General features: G+C 44.3%; 3 protein-coding genes and 1 long non-coding RNA gene across 4 annotated transcripts; 3 read left to right on the top strand and 1 right to left on the bottom strand.

Annotated features, from left to right (window-relative positions):
• The first annotated feature begins 784 nt into the window (after positions 1-784).
• On the top strand, positions 785-2,898 carry LOC100824790 (WAT1-related protein At5g07050). Its single transcript, XM_003566047.4, has 5 exons — positions 785-1,196; positions 1,296-1,358; positions 1,521-1,637; positions 1,819-2,233; positions 2,326-2,898. Exons 1-5 carry the CDS (start codon positions 1,003-1,005, stop codon positions 2,701-2,703), a joined length of 1,167 nt encoding a protein of 388 aa, XP_003566095.1. The 5' UTR covers positions 785-1,002; the 3' UTR covers positions 2,704-2,898.
• Positions 2,899-10,320: 7,422 nt separating this feature from the next.
• LOC100835531 (cytochrome P450 98A1) lies at positions 10,321-15,158 on the top strand. Its single transcript, XM_003568152.4, has 3 exons — positions 10,321-10,913; positions 13,192-13,586; positions 14,176-15,158. Exons 1-3 carry the CDS (start codon positions 10,412-10,414, stop codon positions 14,821-14,823), a joined length of 1,545 nt encoding a protein of 514 aa, XP_003568200.1. The 5' UTR covers positions 10,321-10,411; the 3' UTR covers positions 14,824-15,158.
• Positions 15,029-16,427, bottom strand: LOC112270661. The gene is made up of 2 exons (XR_002963052.1): positions 16,288-16,427; positions 15,029-16,211 (listed from the first exon to the last, which is right to left on the bottom strand). It is a non-coding gene; the product is annotated as an uncharacterized LOC112270661 (long non-coding RNA).
• LOC100835219 (dr1-associated corepressor) lies at positions 15,957-21,929 on the top strand. The gene is made up of 6 exons (XM_003568151.4): positions 15,957-16,188; positions 17,927-17,999; positions 19,792-19,885; positions 20,762-20,875; positions 20,943-20,991; positions 21,190-21,929. The coding sequence occupies exons 1-6, from the start codon at positions 16,156-16,158 to the stop codon at positions 21,661-21,663; spliced, it is 837 nt and encodes a 278-aa protein (XP_003568199.1). The 5' UTR covers positions 15,957-16,155; the 3' UTR covers positions 21,664-21,929.
• Positions 21,930-21,983: the final 54 nt, after the last annotated feature.

The raw sequence follows: 21,983 nt of genomic DNA, 5'->3' as shown, positions 1-21,983 counted from the left end.
AGCCACAGGTTGGGCTCAAGTGCCCTGCACAATCCTCAGATAACATTCAAGATCGATCCGTATGTTGTACGCTGTGAAATATCGACCATATCTCGTTATGTGATCAAGTCCAAAAAATACAAATGACAACCACCTGCACTTAATGCAAGTATCCAACACATGGAGGAAAGTACAAAATAGTACTTCTTTTCGCAATTAAAGGTGGACCTATTCGGTTTCGCTATATAACAAGGCATTGACCAAATGATAACTCAGTTAATATGTAATGTACATGATACGAAATCATAATTATTAGTAAGAACTTTTAACAACAAACTGATAGATATAAAAATTTCATGTATGAAAAAATGCATATTAATTTGGTAATTCTTGATCAAAACTTTGTCTTAACAAAATAAAATGCCAACCTTTCTGAAAAAAGAGGGAGTAGTAATGTGCTTAGTAGCTCAGATAACCAGGCTCTCTACTGTTACTTCGGCTAAGCTCGACATGCAAATTAATGCAAGCCGCCGTCACGGTTCGGATTCTTTATTAACGTTTTACCTGTTCCACGTATATTGCACCCACTAGCAGAAAATGATTCCTCTCTGCTCCTTTTTTTCCCATACAAAAAAAGTGGGTCCGGAGTTCTTTCTACTCGACAGCCACTAAAATGATACGTATCAGGAATATACGATTCCAGGGTTGCCTGGCGCCCCGTTAATTCTCACTTCCAAAATGTCAGCGTGTCACTCAAATAATGTGTTGCAGAGATCGATCACCACCAAATCACCCTCCCTCCCGTGAACTCTATATATAGTGGTCTCTTCTCTCCTCCATTTCAGCTCATAGCCCCCCACTTCACTTCATCTCTAGCTCTCTGCCCTTATAACACCTACGCCGTTATTAGTTGCTATCAATCTTTGAATCGAATTAGAAACATCGATCTATCGCTAGCTTGCTGTCTAGTTAGTCAGAGAAGAAACAATTAACGTACAGTACACCGTTGGGGATCGGATCGCCATGGCTTTCTGCGGCGGTTTCCTGGAGAAGGCCAAGCCTTACATCGCCATGATCTCCCTGCAGTTCGGCTACGCCGGAATGAACGTGCTCACCAAGGTCTCCCTCAACGGCGGGATGAGCCACTACGTGCTCGTCGTCTACCGCCACGCCTTCGCCACCGTAGCCATTGCTCCCTTGGCCCTCATCCTCGAGAGGTAAGATATTGATACATCTCACTTACCTAGCCTGTTCAATCCATGCATCTAGCGATCGATAATGGAAATTAATTAACTTGATGTGTAAACGGCATGCAGGAAGGTGAGGCCGAAGATGACGCGGTCGATCTTCTTCCAAATCTTCGTCCTGGCGCTGCTCGGGTTAGTGCTTGTTGCCTGCCTCTAACGAACAGCATCATATTAATTGCCGGTTATTTAATCCAAGTGGAAGCTCAATATGGAATGGAGGATATATTCTGCCTTTGGCTGTTTGGCAAGTAAAACATCTGAAATGACACGCTGATATGATATTGCTGCATGCAGACCGGTGATCGACCAGAATTTCTACTACCTGGGCCTCAAGTACACCGGCCCGACGTTCGCCTGCGCGATGAGCAACATCCTGCCGGCGATGACCTTCGTCATGGCCGTGATCTTCAGGTACAGTTCAATTCATACCACCACGGTTGCTCAAAAAAATAAAATTCGTACCACCACTTATCAAGTCTGCATGTACATGGTGCACGCACGCATGCATGGATACGACAACAGAAAACGTTAATTTGGTTAACGTTCCATGCATGGTGTAATTAATCTTTGAACATCGTGATTGCTCCTGCAGGATGGAGAAGATAGAGCTGAAGAAGGTCCGTTGCCAGGCGAAGATATTGGGGACGGTGGTGACTGTGGCCGGCGCGATGCTGATGACGCTGTACAAGGGCCCGCTTATGGAGCTGGCATGGACGAACAGGCACGGTAGCGGCGGTGCCGCTGCCGCAGACGCCCCCGCGGCCGCCGTGGACGCCAAGGAGTGGTTCCTGGGCTCCGTGTTCGTCATCATCGCCACCCTGGCCTGGGCCGGGCTCTTCATCCTCCAGACCCATACCATCAAGCAGTACTCGGCCCAGCTCTCCCTCACCACCCTCATCTGCTTTGTCGGCGCGCTCCAGGCGGTCGTCGTCACCCTAGTCATGGACCGCCGCCCCTCCATCTGGGCCATCGGCTTCGACATGAACCTCCTCGCCGCCGCCTACGCCGTAAGTCTACTACTACTCTCTCCGATCCTAAATTCTTGTCGTTGTTTTTTGTTTCATGGTTGTTAACTGTACGTGTTGATTGATTTTTTCAGGGGATCGTGACGTCGAGCCTGGCGTACTACGTGCAGGGGCTGGTGATCCAGAAGACGGGGCCGGTGTTCGCGTCGGCCTTCAGCCCGCTGATGATGATCATCGTGGCAGTCATGGGCTCCTTCATCCTGTCCGAGAAGATATACCTCGGGGGCGTCCTGGGCGGCGTGGTGATCGTGGTGGGGCTCTACGCCGTGCTCTGGGGCAAGCACAAGGAGACGCAGGAGAAGGAGGCCGACGCCAAGACCGCTCTGCCTGTGGCTGCTGCCTCCGCCAAGGGAGACGTCGCCGCGACAATGGAGATAACCGGTGCCGGGGACGAGAATGTGGCAGGGGTGAGATCATTCTCCAATGGACGTGGAGGCGGATCAGCTGTTTGATTCATGGACCGAGAAAAGTCCAATAGTTTGCATTGTGTGCTAGCTCTTGACATGAGAGAAGTTGTGTAGGTAGGTGCATGCTAGCTCTGGACTGCTCGATCGTCCACGACGCACGCACTAGGGGTGCCCGGTTGGTTGGAATGATGGATCGAGGTCTTTAATTTGCTACGTATCGTCTTGTTCTCCGTCGGTTAATTTCCCATGGAACTTCTTCGTCCCGAACACGTACGCTCAAGCATAGCCGGCCGATCGATCACACCGGGAAGAGTAGCCGCATTTTTGTTTCTATTATTATATATATGCTTGATCTCGATATAATGTACGCACGATAATTGATTTGGACAAGTTCTAGTGTCGATCGTAGAGTGTTGTGTTGTGTTGTGCACTTGTGCTCTTTCTTCGTCTCTTTACCTTTACTTAAAGAGAGATGAGATGGTTTGTATAATTGTATTAGTGCTGTGAGAATCCAAGAACAATTAAATATTATCAGGTGGTCGTTTCACTGTCGCAACCAACAGCTGGATAAGCTCGTGATGAATCGATCACGCATCAGGTTGCACAATGTCGCAGCTGCATGCTGGGCAGGCAGCTCCTAGTGCCGTGTGGTTAATAATGCAAGTACACTAGAAAAGAACCATGCTCATATATAAAAAGAACACTATAAAAGCACGCTCGTCACGAAAGATTCACTCGGGAGTTCCCTTATATTATGGACATATTGCCTGTATGCAACAGGCATGGCGTCACCCACACCCAGCCAGAATATTTTTGTGTCCCGTGCATGCAACTATGTGTTTGGATCCATGCAGACTCCACCGAAATTTCTAGTGCCACCTGTTGCTTTCCGGTAACTTGAGCTATCACATTTTCCTTTCCATAAAAAAGGAGCTAGCTATCACATTTTTAAGAAGAGAACCGTAGATGCTGGAGTGCTTGCAAGGTAGATATACCACGGAATAATGGTGAGAGGAGCACTTTGGGTGCCCGCGTTCTTTTACGCACGCATTGCAATTTTTGTATGCACCTCCTAAAACTTGTTCAGCCTAGCTAGTGTCTATCTAACCGAGCTTCGCTCAAAAAAGAGTGGAGCGGCAGTGTGTATAGTAACACTAACCCATATAAGAAAGCATGTGTTCTTGATAGTAAAAGATATGCTCGAGCGATCTGGTAGCCTAGTATCTGCTATAATTCCGCGGTTCGCTAAAAAAAGGATGTTTTCTCAAAGTACACATGCATGTAAATATATAGGGTTGGAATATATATCTAACTTTGCTAGAACTGTGTGTTTCCGGTCTTCAGTAGACTCCGTGCGATGAGTAGCACCGCCATCACTATTGTCTAGCACCAGTATTAAGATTGTTGTCGACAAAGGTGTGCAGACGAACGAAGTTAGTTGACGCAGAAGTTAGTTACGGTGAAATTTAGTAAAGGAAAGGATGGACAGATGGTTCCTGTAAATGCTTGAGCAGTGTAACTGGTTTAGAAACAAGGCAAGAATAGAAACAGTGTAAGCTTCCTATACCATGCTGAAAGTCCCATATTCCTTATGGGATTTTTTGGTCACAAGGCTTTTAAGTGCACGCGGTTTCTTTTTCATGGCCCCTGTCCAAGCAGAAACGTGCATCTCTCCCCGCCAAAAAAAAAGGAAAGAGGAAACGTGCATCGAAATTCGTGCGCGCGGCGCGCAGGTGTTTCTACGCATATATATATATATCGTCGCGCCCAACTCCAACTGCATCTTTTTATCCGTTCTCCATGTTTTTCATGGCCAAAAGCTTTTTCCGAACCCTTGCAATTCGGTGAAATTAAGAATCTACACGTTTACATGCATTTGCGGCAATTGCAGGCGACGCTTTTACTCCATCGACCGGCCAGCTGCTAGCTAGCCTCTAACCAATAACCTGATCTGATGTACAGCTAGCTACCTCCATAGCCAGCCAGATCGATCGACCCATATTGAACTGATCTAGTGTCACATATGCGGAAAAACGGGGCAGCACACGCATGCAACGGCCAACGGGCCGGGCATATATTATCGATCCATCGATGCCTTGGAAAGAAGTTCCGGCCGGTAGAGCAATTAACTGGGCATATCGCCAGTTTGTTGCCTATATCTCTCGTCGACGGCAGCGGCGGCAAGTTGCTGCTTATTCAGGCCTATCTACTCGGATAGCACTCATCGAGAGCATTCAGGAGCGCATGCAAGTAGGCGTGCCTTTAATTTCCTGGGGTAAAAAATAGTGTTCGAGAATGAGATGCCGGTACGACAAGGAGCCAGATCTGCTCCGTGCTATGGGCTCGATACGTCTGATCGAGTTATTGTTTTTTTTTTTTGCGGTGCTGGAATCCTTGGCTTTCTCATTGACGACGTCTCTCGCGGCAACGCTACGCCAATGGCAGCCAGAGTTCATGCTGGGTGACCTGACCGACCGTCCGGGCTGGATCTATGGGGCAGGCATGATGATTATTTAATTGGCATGGAATCTTTAAAGGATGCATATATGGTGAATTCGTGATGTCAGATGAGCGAGATCAAGTGTTGATCCAGCCGGGAAGGATAGAAAGTGAAGCGGAGATCCCTGCTAGCTGCTGCGTGAATGATTGATTCCGTTGCATCTCCAAACGTCTCAGTTTCTCACCCTATTGATATCTTATCTTTTTTTTTTGCTGATATCTTATCGGTCCACATGTCAAGTTCCGTCAGTTGATGGATTCAGGCTGTTCCTTCACGAAGCTTGAGAGATTGTTCTTCGATGCAAGTCGTTAGCCAAAAGGTTTATATTTGGATTTCGTCCTCCCAGGTCGCAGCATAGTCGTCTTAGATCACGCGACGGTGATTTTTTATTTAACAAAAGAGAAGAATAAAAAAAATTCTTAACTAGGCCCGTTGTTCTTTGTTCTAGCAAATTTTCGATTGATACGTGGAATATTTCTGAAAACGGAGCTCATTGTTCATCGCTTTGCTGAAATTCTGGAATTTCTGAAAGCATGCCTAGTTCGTGCAATCTAGCTGGGCCCAGCGCAGAATTTTCTGGTAACGGCCCACAGAAAACGGAGCTCGTTTCTCTGTAACAAATTTTCAGTTCGTACGTGAAGCTGAGGCCCAACGTTCATCGCTGGGCTACAGAGCTAGGCCCATCTCCGAAGTCTGTTACTGTAGAATTCGGAGCAAAGCCCAACAAATTCTAAGCCCCAGGTCCATGCGTAGACTAGAAGCAAGAGTTGCTTGGGCCCCAGAAAAAAAGGTTTCTTGGGCCCCATGGACTAAAAGCAACCGGGCCAATGGGCAATAGCACACTCCAGACCAGATCTCCCTGTGTAAAATCCTCTAAAAATTATAAATAAAATCCTAAAAAAAAAATAGTTGCCAGTAAAGCTGCGCTGCTCTCAAAGTCTCAGGTATCCTCTCTAGCAGCTCCTGGACGTGTCAAGGTCTCATGCCCGGAGCCCCGGAGTCACAATAGTTCGGCCGAGGAAAACGGACGTGCACTTCGCTTCCGTCCAGACGAAGCGTGCAAAAAAATTCAGCAAGGGTTCATTGTTCGGTCAGAGACCACGTGTACCATACTTCCCACAGAAATCAGGCCCACGGGAACACATGAACCGTCTTTCGCTCTCTGCCACCAAACGCCAGCCACCAAAGCAGCAAGAGGAAAAGAAAACCACGAGCCAGATTTTTGTGTATACTAACACCGGAAAATTAGCGAGTTCGGTACAACCTTAGTTTAGCTACAATCTGTATCCGTGCTCTCCAGTTTACATATTCTGGATATGATCTGACTCTCAATCATGGTACTAGAAGAAACTAGTTTGGTAATGTCTGACGTCTTAGTCAACCAGCAGCCAGTGTGCCGTCCAAAGGTTTCTCACCGGACTTTGGAGTTTGGACTGAAATCAGCAGCAGCACCTGGTATATCCCCAGACTGCCACTGGTTGGTGGGCTACAGTTCTCTAATTTTACAACAAACTAGGTTAACATCCTAAAGCATCCTAACTGGCCAACTCTTTACAAAGGCCGTCCAAGCAGTAAACCACAAGCTGAACCACCACAGGAGAGTGGATTTGCAGAGCAAATGACTTTAGCTTCGAGCTCCGAACCCATTCTCCCTGCAAATTCAAATTAACACACATCGAAATTGAACATCTGATCCAAGAAAACCACAACAAAACCGCCGCGGATTGCCTAACTTCGTGAAGCAAAGTCTGCCTCTGCCTTAGCCGGCCTGGATGCCATCCGTTTCCTATCTCACGCCTCACAGCTGCCGCTCCTCTCACGTTCTCAAGTCCCAACAATGACGTTCTCAAGCGACAACGATCAGCCCATATATACAAACGTGGCCCAGTTAAAAAATAAAAGAAGCCCAGCTCGAGAGGGATACGGGAACAACAGAAATTGAAACAGTACGGAGCCGTTTCAGTTCAGAAATAGATACAGAAACAAGTTTATTGCAAAATTAAACAAGCATTTCACTTAAGATCCATGTTATGAATAGTTTCCCGTTCGAAATAACCAATCTCTGCACCAAAAGCCAGTGTTTCAGCAGATAGATTTGCACAAGAACCAAAAGCCAGTGTTACAGCAAACTAAAATAGCACCCTAAAGAAGATCTTCAATAGGCATATCATCAATTGAAATATGACCCTACAAAGACAAAATAAATGTAAAAATAGGGCAATATTGAATCTAGTTCTGAAAACTTGAAATGTAAAAACAGGGCAATAGTGATACTAGTTCAGAAAACAGGGTAATGTTGAAACTAGTCAACTACTTCAAAAACTTACTGTGAGCAAATCTGTGTAACGAGTGAAGGCATTGCATTCTTTATGAATAGTATCCACTGGACCTTCATTCTCATCTTGCTACATAAAGCAATGAACTTGTGTTTATTAGCATGTGGTACTGAATAAGATCGAATACTATATTGCAAGAGTGTTTAGAAGCATACACTAGGTTTATTTGGCACTTTCTTCGTATACTTGCGCATCTTGTCAAGCCAACTTCTGTGTCTCTTTGAACTTTTTGGTTGAACCTCTTTTTTCTTTAGGCGTGCAGCACTAAGCAAATTCTCATCTTGTTGAACATTAGGTCGGGCATTATATGAATCACTCAAAATGCTTGTAGATACATTTAGTTTGTCCTCTACTTGCTTACCGAGGCTATCAAGTGTGCTATCCACCAACAAACAACACTCGGGAGAGCTTGCAGCTTCATATGCCAAACTCAAAAATTTGCGAGACAAAAACTTATATCTGAGCATAGCATCCAATTTTGGATTTTCAATGATGCTCCTTCCTTTGTTGTCTTGTATAGTTCCATATCTTGCTTCCCTTTTCCATCGCTTCAAAATATAATGGTTCGGCAATAACTTGATATTCATCGAGTCAAGGACTTTCAAAGCATGGACACACAATACTCCGGTCCTTTTGAACTGGCCACAGCTACATGAAGCTGTTTGCTCCAAAGGATCACCAACAACAAGGCGTTCTTGTTCAGAACTTAAATCACCATCAGCCCTCATAATTGCAACAGCATACGTGTTATTTGCATCGAGTACTCTAGTACATGCAGCCATGGACCTTTCATATTCAGTTTGGAATGCTTCAAATATTGTGGGTGTGTAAAGTTTGCTTGTCTGCAATAGCATAGGTGTCTTCATACTTATTCTAGGTAGCTTTTTTCTAGTTTCAAATTTTGCTTCTAGTTCCTTGTCTCTTTTTCCTTGCACAATGTTTTTTTAAGTCACTATTGAAACTTTCACTTAACTGTGTGTTTCTCATTCTCAATGTGAAAACATCCCTCATGTAACATTTAGCCTATTTTTCCTTGAACTTATAGATGCTATCCAACCACGATGCCTTCTTCTTCTCCACCTTATTCCTCATGATGTCAAATGCTTTTTCAAAGGTTGTCTTGTCCTCAATGTTATACATGCAAGCACTAAAATCTACAAGAATATGAGGTTCTTCATCTACCTCATTTTCAACTTTGGAGGAATCTGCCTCACCTTTGCTTTTGCACAAGTGCTTGACAACATTTTGCATTATGTGATAGGTGCATAATCCATGCCATGCTTCGGGGAATACCTTCCCAATAGCATTGATCGGTAAATATAGCTCTAGGTTGCTTTCCATTGTGTGCAGCTAAAAATGCTTCAAATAGCCATGTGAAAGAGCCACACGTTTCATCAAACAAAATAGCAGAACCAAAAATAACGGTCTCCCTGAACTGGTTGAATCCAACAAAAACACCAAAAGGCCTATACTCTTTGTTCGTGCCAAAAGTAGTATCAAAGGTGACAACATCTCAAAAGTGTGCATAATCAATGATCATCTTAGCATCAACTCAGAATATATTGGTTATATTTTCTTCACAATCTAATTGCAAAGCATATTGAAATGAAGGGTTCTCAGAGATCTTATCTTCAAAATACTTCAGCATGCTTCCAGCCTGACCATATGCCAACTCCCTTTGGCGCCTACCTTGCAAATAATTTTTGAGATCACGAGGAGTATAGCTGAGATACATTGGTCCTCCAACTTGGCGACTAGCAAACTCATGTGCATGTTTTGGCCTAATTCCAGAATCATCAGCGGTCTCAATTTCAAATGCTCGCACTTCTGAAATCTTTCTTTGTGATAACATCACATGGCTGGTTTGGGGCAAGTAAAGAACATGATTGTGTACAAGCATTACATCAGTCACTTTATAATTCTTGCCACACGATCTAATGTAAGACTCATCTGAACTGGACAACCCGTTCTTGTTTCAGCTCGAGGATTCTTTGTGAGATAGTCCCTCTTGTCTTGTGCTTGATAACCCTCCTTGGCACACACATATCGACATGATGTTGCCTTTCCATCCATTTTGCTTTCATTTCTGTACCTTTTTCTGACCTCAAAACATTCACGGCCGCCAAAGTTTACCCAAAATGACCAAGCATCATCCAAGTTTCTAAATCTCTGACCAACTTGAGGTAGCCAGATAGGATTTACGTTCTCCCTACTTGTTTCTAGACATCTGAGTGTAAAGAAATCAATCAAAGAAATTTCAAATGAAGACCAACTTACTTGCTGGGTTGTTCCATTGAATCTGCAGGAGGAGATGGTGGTACCAGGTGCTTCGTGGTGACGAACTGACGAAGGACAGGAGCTCCGGTTCAGCGGTCCGAATTCTGCGAGCTGCCGTTGCGTCCGGGGGCCCGATGACCACGGCGCCGCGACGATCTATCTTGATCACCGATTTCGCCGCCTCACGCGCGCACGCTCCCGCCAAAATTACGCCCTGCGGCTGCTCCAGCCGCCAAAATGATTTCCTTCCCGTGCCTGAACTGGGCCTTCTTTGGGCTGGCTTTGAGACCGTGGATTAGCTGTGATCGTTGGGACTTGAGAACGTGAGAGGAGCGGCAGCTGTGAGGCGTGCGATAGGAAACGGATGGCATGCAGGCTGGCTAAGGCAGAGACAGACTTTGCTTAACGAAGTTAGACAATCCGCGCCGCAACAAAACCACTGCCAGTGACAGTCCACTAAGCTAAAGTTTACTCTTCGTCTCTGCCCCCACCCACACCTACCACCAACAGTCCAAACAGCCCCCCCATCAGATCCTTCTTCTTCTCCCTCTCCACCGTATAAATTCACCAAACGCGCCCATCGCCACCGTCTCCACCTGTCCACCACCAACCCCGGAAAGCAGAGCAGAGCAGAGCCACCATGGACGCGGCCTCGCTGCTCCCGTTCGTGTTCGCGCTGGTGGCGATCCCGATCTCGCTCGCGCTCCTCAACCGCCTCCGCCTGGGCCGCCTCCCGCCGGGCCCGCGCCCGTGGCCCGTGGTGGGCAACCTGCGCCAGATCAAGCCCGTCCGCTGCCGCTGCTTCCAGGAGTGGGCGGAGCGGTACGGGCCCATCCTCTCGGTCTGGTTCGGCTCCTCGCTCACCGTCGTCGTCTCCACCTCGGAGCTGGCGCGGGAGGTGCTCAAGGAGCACGACCAGCAGCTCGCCGACCGGCCCCGGAACCGCTCCACGCAGCGCTTCAGCCGCAACGGCCAGGACCTCATCTGGGCCGACTACGGCCCGCACTACATCAAGGTGCGAAAGCTCTGCAACCTCGAGCTCTTCACGCAGAAGCGGCTCGAGGCGCTGCGCCCCATCCGGGAGGACGAGGTCACCGCCATGGTCGAGTCCGTCCACCGCGTAGCCACTGACCCCGCCCCCGGTATGCTAAACCAGATCACGCCTCTACTTTCTTTCACCTCTGGGCATTGGGGTTAATGGGATTTTGGAGAAAGAGAGGGTGGTGGCTGCAAAAGAGGATGATCTTTCTTTGGTCTGAAGAATCGTTAAAGCGACTGGTGTCCTCGTGTTGGTGGGTTAAGGTTTGGTGACTGATTGCTCTCTCGTGTTGACTGGACTAAACGGACAAACAATGCGTCGCTGTTCTGTAGGTGTTTTGGTGTCAAGTTTGCATCCAGAAAAAAAAAATGCCAAGGCTCGATGGGCTATTTCCCGCTGTTCTTGATGGTTTCCGTTCCAATCTGGCAATGGATCGGGGAAACAATGCTCACTCATGTCCAATCTTGTATTATAGTATAGTAAACCAAATTGATGTCTGGAATGGCTCGATGGGGGAGGATTCCTATGGAAGTGAACACCACATGGCAAGCACGTTGTTACAGGGCTGGATTGTTGACACATAGATAAATTTAGATTAAGATGTAGGTAGGTCAGGTTCAGTCTGCTGAGGGGCCTTTTGTTTATTTTATGTCGACAAGATGACTGCCTTCACATGAGTTTTAGTGCACGGGGGATGGTAATGTTCAGTTTAATGACATTTGAGCTTCAGGATAAGACATTTTTTCACTTTCCTAATTACTGTTAGCTGAGATACTTTGATGTCACTAACGAACTAGGATGCTACACAATTCCCTTCCTGGTACAAAGGTTTGTTCTCTTGTGTCACTTGCGTACTAGCGGAGGATCTGCTTGAAAGACAGTATGACAATTTTGCCTCTCAGACGGTCAGTGTTATGATTAGCGTTCTCCTTGTGACAATGAGCCATTTTACTTAGTTGGAATGATACCATGCTCTTTATTAAGCCTCAAGCATTCTCTTGAGGCAGAAAATCTGTTTGACCAAGCGATAAATGCACATAACACCTTGACTTGACTATGGGGAGTACTATTTTTATCTTATCTTGTGTTTCGCCAGTGCAATGGTTGTTGGTTCATTTCGGTGCAGAGTTGATGTGGTTTACATGTGCATTTGGGATAAATTTAGATATTTGTGAATTTAGTAGCAGCTTACATTGTACTGTTTGTCAACACTACCCTGGCTTTATCTGTCAAAAACTCTTAGCTTGAGTTGTCACTTCGAATGTGATTTTAGCGTAATTAACATAAGCTTTAGTTCTTAGGAAGTGTTACTACAGCATTGGGCTATTGGTATTTGATTAGGACCAGTTAATCTAGAATGTTAATTTGTGAGTCATTAGTGGGTAGTTTGTAAAACGCTTTATCAAGGTTACTAGCACACTGAAATAGCAAGGGATATTTTTTAAGTAAGCAAAGTGGGATGCTGGGTTTGAACCAGCCAAAAAAAGAAAGAAAGTGGCAACACATCCTTCCTGTTACATCTTGTTGCCGGTCTATGGTCGCTGGCACACCCAAATTTAACTTGCATCAAGAGCTCCAAATGCAAGTTTGTGTGTCATCAGGAATATAATAGCCTAACTAAATGCCATTTCATGCTTTCCACTTTGCTTCAACCCTGTTTGTTCGACTTATTAGTGACCCCTTTTGTTTGAAAGTACATCTGACATTGTATTTAATTTCATATTCAATTTGTGTTGCTGTTTAATTGCAGCAATTCATGTTAACACAATCCTGTAGGATTGAACATAACCTTCTCGAATATTCTTTTGTCACGCCTTTTCGTTATGGGCTAAAGTATGGTCCAACCAATACATTTGGCATGTAACAGAAGTCCTAGCCAGAAGCAAATAGAGTTGGAAAAAGATAAGGAAAGAGTTACTGTAACAGGGAAAGTGATAAATTCAATTAGAAATTTAGAGATAGAATTTGTTGGCAAAGTAGAGATCCTATTCTTGGTTGTCAAGTCAATTCTTCCCTATATAAGGGACATCATGTACTCTATTAAAACCAAACTATGAAGCAAATGAAAGTTCTTTAAGCCTCACTGCCTCAGAGTGCCCTATCCCTGGTCTTTTGACCATTATCCCACAGAAACAGCCCGTTGTGTACCAAGGTCCACAACACCTTTAATGAACACGAAGCAAACATGTATGGATACACTGATAGCATTATGTTAGTTGCAAAGCAAAACATTTATTGCTTTATTGCTGCCTGTTGCTGGTTATTCATGAGCGAGCCTCACAAATGGAAAGATGACATATTTCTTACATTACCTAATCAATTGAAACCCTGAATTAGTTTGGTGCATTGAGTTCTTAATTGACTAATCATATGTTTTTCAGGCAATGAAGGAAAGCCATTGACAGTGAGGAACCACCTTGCTATGGTATCCTTCAACAATATAACAAGGCTCGCTTTTGGGAAGCGGTTCGTGAATGCAAATGGCGATGTTGATGAAGAAGGGCAGGAGTTCAAAACTATCGTCAACAATGGGATCAAAATTGGTGCATCTCTCTCAGTTGCTGAATTCATCTGGTACTTGAGATGGCTGTGCCCACTTAATGAGGAGCTTTACAACACCCACAATGAGAGAAGGGACCGGCTAACCAAGAAGATCATAGATGAGCATGCGACGGCCCTCAAGGAGAGCGGTGCCAAGCAGCACTTTGTGGATGCATTGTTCACTCTCAGAGAACAGTATGACCTTAGCGACGACACAGTTTTCGGACTTCTATGGGTATGTTGGATGCCACTTTCTAACTAATTAATAGATGTTATCTTATATTCTCCTTTTCTTTTAGTTATTGATGAGATGGCCCGCTGAACTTTTATTATCGAATGAGATGTCAATGCCTTACTAGTTCTTCCAATTTTTTTGCACAAATGCCACATACTCCAGCTTTTATTGCATTGCTTCTTGTATGAATCACGAGGAATCTTTTTAAGTTCAGCCAGATTCAGTAGATATCTTTGGGTGAGATGTCACTGTCTCAAGGTTGGTGTAAGATTGTTGGATCTGGGAGATGCGTGTTTACTTTCTAATTGGAAACTAGATTATGCTTTATTGTTGCAATAATTCACCTACCAAAAATGCTGTGCAAAGGTTAGTAGGCTACTCACCTGAAACCTTTGGCATTGGGTGCCTCTGCATATTCTTTCTATCTTGCTTAGGGAAAGCTTCTTATGTCAAACTTGTTCATACTAGTAAATCAGTACCCTAGAAGTGCACGATCTATTCTATTTACTGAACTTGCCCTGGTAATCTCATTTGCTCTTTTGTGAGTTCTTACCAACTTACCATCACAAGGTCTGTTCCTCATATTCAGGACATGATCACTGCTGGAATGGACACAACAGTTATATCAGTGGAGTGGGCAATGGCAGAGCTGGTCAGGAACCCCAGGGTGCAAAAGAAGCTGCAAGAAGAGCTGGACTCTGTCGTTGGCCGTGACCGTGTCATGTCCGAGACCGATTTCCAAAACCTCCCATACCTGCTAGCTGTTGTCAAGGAGTCCCTCCGTCTACACCCGCCAACACCGCTTATGCTGCCTCACAAGGCCAGCACGAGTGTCAAGGTCGGCGGCTACAACATCCCCAAGGGTGCCAACGTCATGGTGAATGTTTGGGCGGTCGCTCGTGACCCCAAGGTGTGGAGCAACCCACTGGAGTTCAGGCCCGAGCGCTTCCTGGAGGAGAGCATCGACATCAAAGGCAGTGACTTCAGAGTGCTGCCCTTTGGCGCGGGACGGAGGGTGTGCCCCGGTGCGCAGCTTGGGATCAACCTCGTGGCCTCCATGATCGGGCACCTCCTGCACCATTTTGAGTGGTCTCTGCCGGAAGGCACCAGGCCGGAGGACGTCAACATGATGGAGTCCCCTGGGCTCGTCACGTTCATGGGCACGCCACTGCAGGCCGTTGCCAAGCCGCGCCTGGAGAAGGAGGAGTTGTACAAAAGAATCCCGTTTGAAATGTGAGCAGCAGCGTGTGCTGGCTGCGATGTTACACATACTGCTGCTTTCAGCTAGGTGCTGGATGGAGCTCATGCTGTTGTAAAATGTGAGGTGTTAACTGCCTCACGTAAAGTAACTACTACAGCGGATCGTTTTCTTCCCTTGATTACGTACTTATGTGCTTCTTCACATAGATTTTGTTCTCTGATTGACACGACAGGTCATTGTACACGATGTTTTTTGTACCAATACTGTCCATGTAAATGTTGGCTTAAATCTCGTTCTAAACGGAAATTTGACACTGTATGCACATTTTAGGCCCTGTCCAGGAGGTTTGGGAATGTAAGGTTTGCCTGGGATCCTCGTGGAAATTTACCCTTTTACTGCATTATCTTCTCAAACAATTCAACTTGAAGAGCTGCAATTTTGATCACTCTTAGCAGGCACAATACAAAACTGAGAGCACGACACAAGGAGGTCGTAGGGATTTCACTCGGACCAGGACAGCAGGTCGCAAGCGGAGAAGGGACCATCCGTCTCAAAATGCAATTGTTCCGCCGTTGCAGATTTTTCTTTCTTAATATTAGAATCCTTCAAAATCTTATAAAATCACTTTTGCTAATTTTTCTTTAAATAAAAAATACAGTACCTAATCTTATCCCACGAGGTAAAACTTGGAAACGGAACTCTCTCCACTTCGGTGGTTCCACCTAAACAGCCAAAAAGCGAGAGCCAAATACGGCACCCAGTGAAGGCCACCAATCAGTCACCGGGCTGCAGCCGTCGGATCCCGCCGACCCCCTGCATCGGACGGCCCAAACAGGCATCTCCACGAACCAGCCAGAAACGTTGGGCCCACCACATCCGGGGATTGGGACGGACGGCTGACGTGTAGCGGCGCGCGCAACACGGGAGGTCTACGCGCGTGGGCCCCCACATCCCGCTGTGGCTGAGGTTTACCCACCGCGAAAGGCTCCGTGGACCCGGTCCGCGTACCTCCGCTCCGTAGTCCGTAGACCCTCCGAAGAGATCCTCTGTTCACGTGACTTCAAGGTCTATACACCGCGTCCACGCGTCGGGTGTCCATGGGCCGGGAGAGCTGGCCGATTTGCCCGGTCATTGGCCGCGCTGTTTATGGGGAAAATATTTTTTATTGCTTTTTTTGTAAAAGTGAAAAAGAAAACGGATAACGGAAACCCTAATCCCCAAATCACAAATCTATCCGATGTCGCTATTTAATCTCTTTACGGTTTTCGTCTCCGATTCGATGTCCTGCGCTTCGCTCCCCGCGTCGATACAACTTCGACCCCCCTTGTTCTCCGCCGGGGAGGGTTTCTCCGGCGCCTGCTCGACGCCATGAGGAAGAAGCTGGACACCCGCTTTCCCGCGGTATGTCGACGATTCATACATCCCTGCGATTTTTTTAAAAATAGATCAGAATCGTTGATAAGCGCAGTGTAGATTTTGCGAGTCTGATGAGAAATATACCTATTTTGCGGGAGTGCTCATTCTGTATTTGCTTACTGTACGTTTGTGTTTCCGGTGGTTACCAATTGTGATTTGCAGGGCCTGTCAGTTTCTCTTTCACAAATTTCCTGTGCAAATCGCTAGATGTTATGTAGATTTTGTAGCACCGTTATAATTTTTAACCCTTTGTGTGCGTTCTGCCTGTCTTTGAATCATGTATGTTTTCTGGTGGGTATATTTTGCTATGCGATGGGAACGAATTTTTTTAGTCATATATAGATGGGGATTTGGGGGCCTTGTTAAGTCAGTACTTTTCGGATTTAATAATTGGTAAATATACTGTAGATGGTTGCAGTGGATGTGTGAAAAAATTATTTAGATTCTGCCTTGATGATGTCTGGATAGTACGGTTTTACATGGATGCCAGTGCTTTAGCGGCACACTTCAATTAAAATCAGGGTAGTTTTCTACAAGCTTGCATATTTATTTATAATTAAATCCTTGGGTCCAGCTTTTACGCTGCACAAGTAGATAGCCGGCTAGTCTCGCTAACTTTTTGGTAGTATTTACCAAAAGAATAATTTGGCAACATTAGTTATATAGCACTGTTATCGCCATGAGCATGTTAAACATGACACGTGGCCTACTTGCCCTAGATGGTTTCTGCAGTGTTTTCTGTTTCGCTCGGTAGCTTGATGAGTTGGGACTAGTCGCTTTAGTGGCATGTTGGTTTCGACTCAGTTCCTTCAAATTGGGTCACCTGTACATAATTTGCTAGTCCTGCTTAATGAATGGGCATTGTGCAGTACTCCTGGCTCCTGAGTTTTTTTTCTCAAATAAATTAATTAATTACTCCCTCCGATCCTAAATTGTTGTCGAAATATTACATGTATCTAGACGCCTTTTAAGAGTAGATACATCCATATTTGGGCAAATTTGAGACAAGAATTTAGGATCAGAGGGAGTAATAGATAAAGATGTGACCACCACTTTACAATACAGAAAAATGCCAATATTTGTTTTGTCAACAGTACGGAATCAATCATGCGGTTTATTTGTATAGTTATCAATCTGTCAAGATAGGTGTCATGATATATTGATATTTGATAGATCATTGTGCATGTGCTCCAGTTTTTTTTTATGGTGTTGAGGAAGCTTTATATAACCACTGTTTAGCCTCTTCTAGCATATCTAAATAGTAAATAGATTGAGTAGGATTCTACTGCTTTAACCATCTGGCATACAACAAGTGGTGATTAAAGCTGGTACAGATGAAAAAATAGTGGAAAATGCCAATGTGTATCTGATTGTAAGCATCACAAAATATCCCATCTGTTTTGTTATCTATACATGGGAGAAGGTGCAAGTGTTTGGATGGCATAGGCTCTCTGTACAGTGGATTCCTCATTTACTACCATGGTCTAGCATAATCTTTTTCTCTTCATCTGCTAGGACTAATGCTTATAACCACATGTAAATTACCACGGTCACATTCTTTTCCATCAAAATTGACATTGCTGGTCATTTGCACTTTATTACAGGACCACCATCATAATGAACCTTCCATTATGAGAGGTTCTCATTTTTGCTATTAGTCTTTTTCAGATGCTATTCTTCTGTTATCTAATATATCAGCTTACTTTGCCATGTGTTAATACAGCCTCGGATTAAGAAGATCATGCAAGCAGATGAAGATGTCGGCAAGATTGCTTTAGCCGTGCCTGTTCTTGTGTGTAAGTTCTCCACAATTCTTTTAGATTATCCTTTAACTCATTTGTTGTTAGTTGCGATATTCTTGCACCACAGCCTGCATCCCCTTTTCACCAATTTATATTGTTTAACAAAAGGGTTTAGCAGTTATATCTGGGAGGTAAAACAAAAACATATGTCGCATTCACCATAGGTCTATCTAACTCATATTTTGTTAGAAAAGGAATACTTTACTGTTTGTTCTTATTTGAATGTTGGTGACAAAATATCTATAAAGGACTTCAGAAGTAGCAGTGCTGACTGCTGAACTAGGAGTTCTTTTTTCTGTTAGACCAAATTATTCTCATATTCGGACCAAACATAGGCACACTTATAGATATCAATTGCACCTTCTTGACGTATACAAAACATATAAAATACGTATATTTTGTCCTTGTGAGAACTTGAGACACTTGACCTAGTTAAATCCTGAATTGATCTTACATCATCATGTTTGTTTAAAAGAATACATGTAATCGACTATTTGTGGCCTGTCACATATGCACCTGTCACTCTGCAGGAACTAAATATATCGTTATATTACTAAAGGCCCAACCTCAGATCTGATGTGCACTTTGATTCTGATGACATCGATTCAGCAGCATATAAGCCAGTTCCCATATATTCATCCACAATTGCCTCACCTCTTTCTGAACAAGCGTGCCACCAGCACATTTCCATGCATGTTGGACCAACCTCTGACTGGCCCATCCACCAGCCACCTCATCTTTACCCTTTCAGTTCCATCATCTGTCCGTGCTTCCGTTGCACGTGCAGTATTTGGTGCCTCATCTCGTACGCCTGTGCCATACACAAGGAAAAATGCAAATCATGCGGTTTTCACAATTCCACATTGAAGAGGATGCAAACACATGTGCTTGTTGCAGCGAAGTAAGCCTGCATGATGACAAAGCAGTGCCGAGAATTTCTCCTGGTACTCCTTGACCGTCCCATCATGAGTGGATCATGTAGCTTTTTTTTTAAAGGAGATTATGTAGCTCCACCAAATGCTACGACCATGTCTTGATGATCTTGCTTTCTCTATTCTCCTGATTTACAGCTGAGTCAATTTGTTTCACTGGTAGAGGTGTTTGTGTTGACTGTTAGTTACAGTAAGGAAGCGCTGTCAGGGAAGATGGGACACAAGTTATGCGGGGAACCACGGTGAGGGAGAAAAGAGGATCAGGGATAAGCTTAGGCATGGGAATTGGGAAGAACGTCTGAACCGGTGCTTTGTTAAAGGATGGCAAATTGATTGAAGTAATTAAGGATATTTGGCACTGTTGTAAATGAGAACCATGGAGAAATGGGTAGGGGGCTGGAAAAATGCTAGGCGCGGGAAGAACTGGTGCGTAACCTGGAGGTAGAATTAACGGACATCAATTGATCGGAGTAATTGAACGTACTTGACAGTTGACACTGTGGCAGGACATAGTTTTAATGAGTGCCATCCTCTTTTATCAGTTAACGACAAAAGGGAAATGAGGCAGGAATGATGCATGTAGAAAGCAGTAGGACTACATACTTTTTAAAAGAACATAGATACCATACCAATTTTCTCTTTTCTCTTCTGGTATAAGTAAAAACCAAACACATTACTTAATGTAGTAGTATTGGTATACAATGATATAGGATTGACCAAAACTACAGTCTAGCATAGTAATTTGACATCTCTTGATATGCTGACAAGCTATATTCCTTTGTTTTTATTTTAACTCTCATCATGCATGTGTTCTTTCAACTAACATCTTTGTCATTTATGTCCTTGATTTGCAGCCAAAGCATTAGAGCTATTTCTGCAAGACTTGTGTGACAGGACATATAATATTACAGTTCAGAAAGGGGTCAAGACAGTGAGTTCTTCTCATCTGTAAGTGCACTTGACCTTATTTGTTTTATTACCGTCGATACAAGTTTTTCCTTGACTCAACAGAGATGCTTGGTAACATTACCGTGATAAATAAATTGACTCAACAGGGATGCACTTGACCTTTTTTAGTTTTATTGTTAACTCCTTTTTTCTTAATAATAAATTGGTTTGGGTGTTGCATAGTGATAAAAAAATTCTGCAAGTTACATTCCATTACCATGATATAAAACTCAAGTACTTTATGTAGTTACAACTTGCAGGTTGCTTAGTAACACTAGAAAGATCGCATGAGTTAGAAAATAACATTGACTTCACTAATATGTGGCCCCAGTCCCCACCACCATCCTCGCACTGACTATTATGTTTCAGTTTATACATCTTTTTGAATCTTTATTACTGGGCAAATTTCCTCATATAACAAATGTCAAATATTGTGGAAGCTTTGACACGTTGATATTGCTCTAGCATGTTATCACAATAAACACGGGTGTCTTTTTCCCGGCAGGAACGAGTATGGGCTCTTTTTTCTTTACATACTGAACTGAATTTTGTGGCAGTCTAGCTTATTATACGTTGATCCTATTTAATAACTGATTGAGCCCTGGTACTATTGTGTGCCCCAGCCAGTGGAATGTTGTATGAATGCTATAATAGAATGTCTTATTTAATACATGTTCATGAACTAAAAGACAGTAGATAGGAATGTTTCCTGTGGTGGCCAATTCGGTTTGGAAGTTGGTGGGGTCCTTGGGGACATGCAGTGATGGTCGCATTATCTTGGAAATGGACTCTCTTGGTTCTGATATGGATTATTTTCTTAGAGCAATTTTTTCATCTGATGGCCCCCTTATTTCATTCAATATTATGCTTTTACAGGAAACAGTGTATACATAGTTATGATGTGTATGATTTCTTGAAGAATGTAGTCAACAAAGTTCCAGACTTAGGTGCACCTGACACTAGTGCTGATGATAAGCTTGGCAAAAGAAGGTAAGACATCATATTGTGGTCAATTAGATTCTCGTGTGAACTTTAGTAACTGCTGAAATTTCATCAGGAAACATGCTGAAGATGAAAGTGAGGAGGAATCGAAGCGAACAAGAAATGTTAGTCTTTGTGATCTAAACTTTTATATATGTTCTATATTTACACAGCATGTATGTACATTTCTTCTTCATAGTATGCACATCATGACTGGGCTCTGATATTCAGTTCATATGTTACTAAATATATATGATCAACCCATTGTATATTACGCATTTGGTTCCGACCTCCTTTGGCTGATAAAAGGTGTACATTTGCAGGAGGTAGCAAGCCATGCAAGCAATGGCAGAGGGCGTGGGAGGGGTCGTGGGAGAGGCCGACGTGGCGGGCGTGGGGCTGAGAGGGAGACTGAATACCATGAGTTAGCCCCATGTGAAAGCAAGCCAGTCAACCTAAAGGTAGAGATTGGAGATGTGGGCTCTGACACAATTGAAACCAAGGAGCCTACCCCTTTGAGCAATGCCAGGGCCTCCTTAAGGAACATTGACTTAAACTTAGATCTTGATGAATATGAGGATACAGTAGCGCAATTCCAGCCTGAAGCTCCAGTGGCCAGCGTGGCCGCACCCAGTGCAGGACCCTCAGTCTCACAGTCGATTGAAGACGTGAAGACCAAGGATTTCCTGGGCTGGCAACTGCCTGAGATGAGCAAGATGGGCATGGACCCGGTTCAGTTTGCGCTGTCGTCGGACCATAGATTAGAGGTGGATGAAGATTATGACAATGAAGAATGACTGATGTAGAAGCTCATAGGTAGTGATGACTTCATTGTACATCCTGGTAGCGCCAGCTTTACTCCGTAGCAACTCTCCTGTATCATATGTGTACCCGCAGATGCTGCAGAAGTAGTTTAGGATGTGACATATGCTGATGGCTCGGTAACCAGCCAGTAGTCTTTTGTAGTGGCAGCTATTTATGTAGACAGGTTCACCAGTTGTAAATCCTGGTTGCTCTGAGATTAAATGCTGTGTTAAAATGCTTTTTTTGGTTGGCTTATGAACTTCCATTGTTCTTGCTGGAATACTTCTGTCATGGCGCGACTAGTATAACGTTT

This window comes from Brachypodium distachyon, chromosome 2, assembly GCF_000005505.3.
Source record: "Brachypodium distachyon strain Bd21 chromosome 2, Brachypodium_distachyon_v3.0, whole genome shotgun sequence".
Lineage (NCBI taxonomy): Eukaryota > Viridiplantae > Streptophyta > Magnoliopsida > Poales > Poaceae > Brachypodium > Brachypodium distachyon.
The sequence above is the reverse complement of the archived record's forward strand: the minus strand, read 5'-3'. Positions and strand labels throughout refer to the sequence as shown.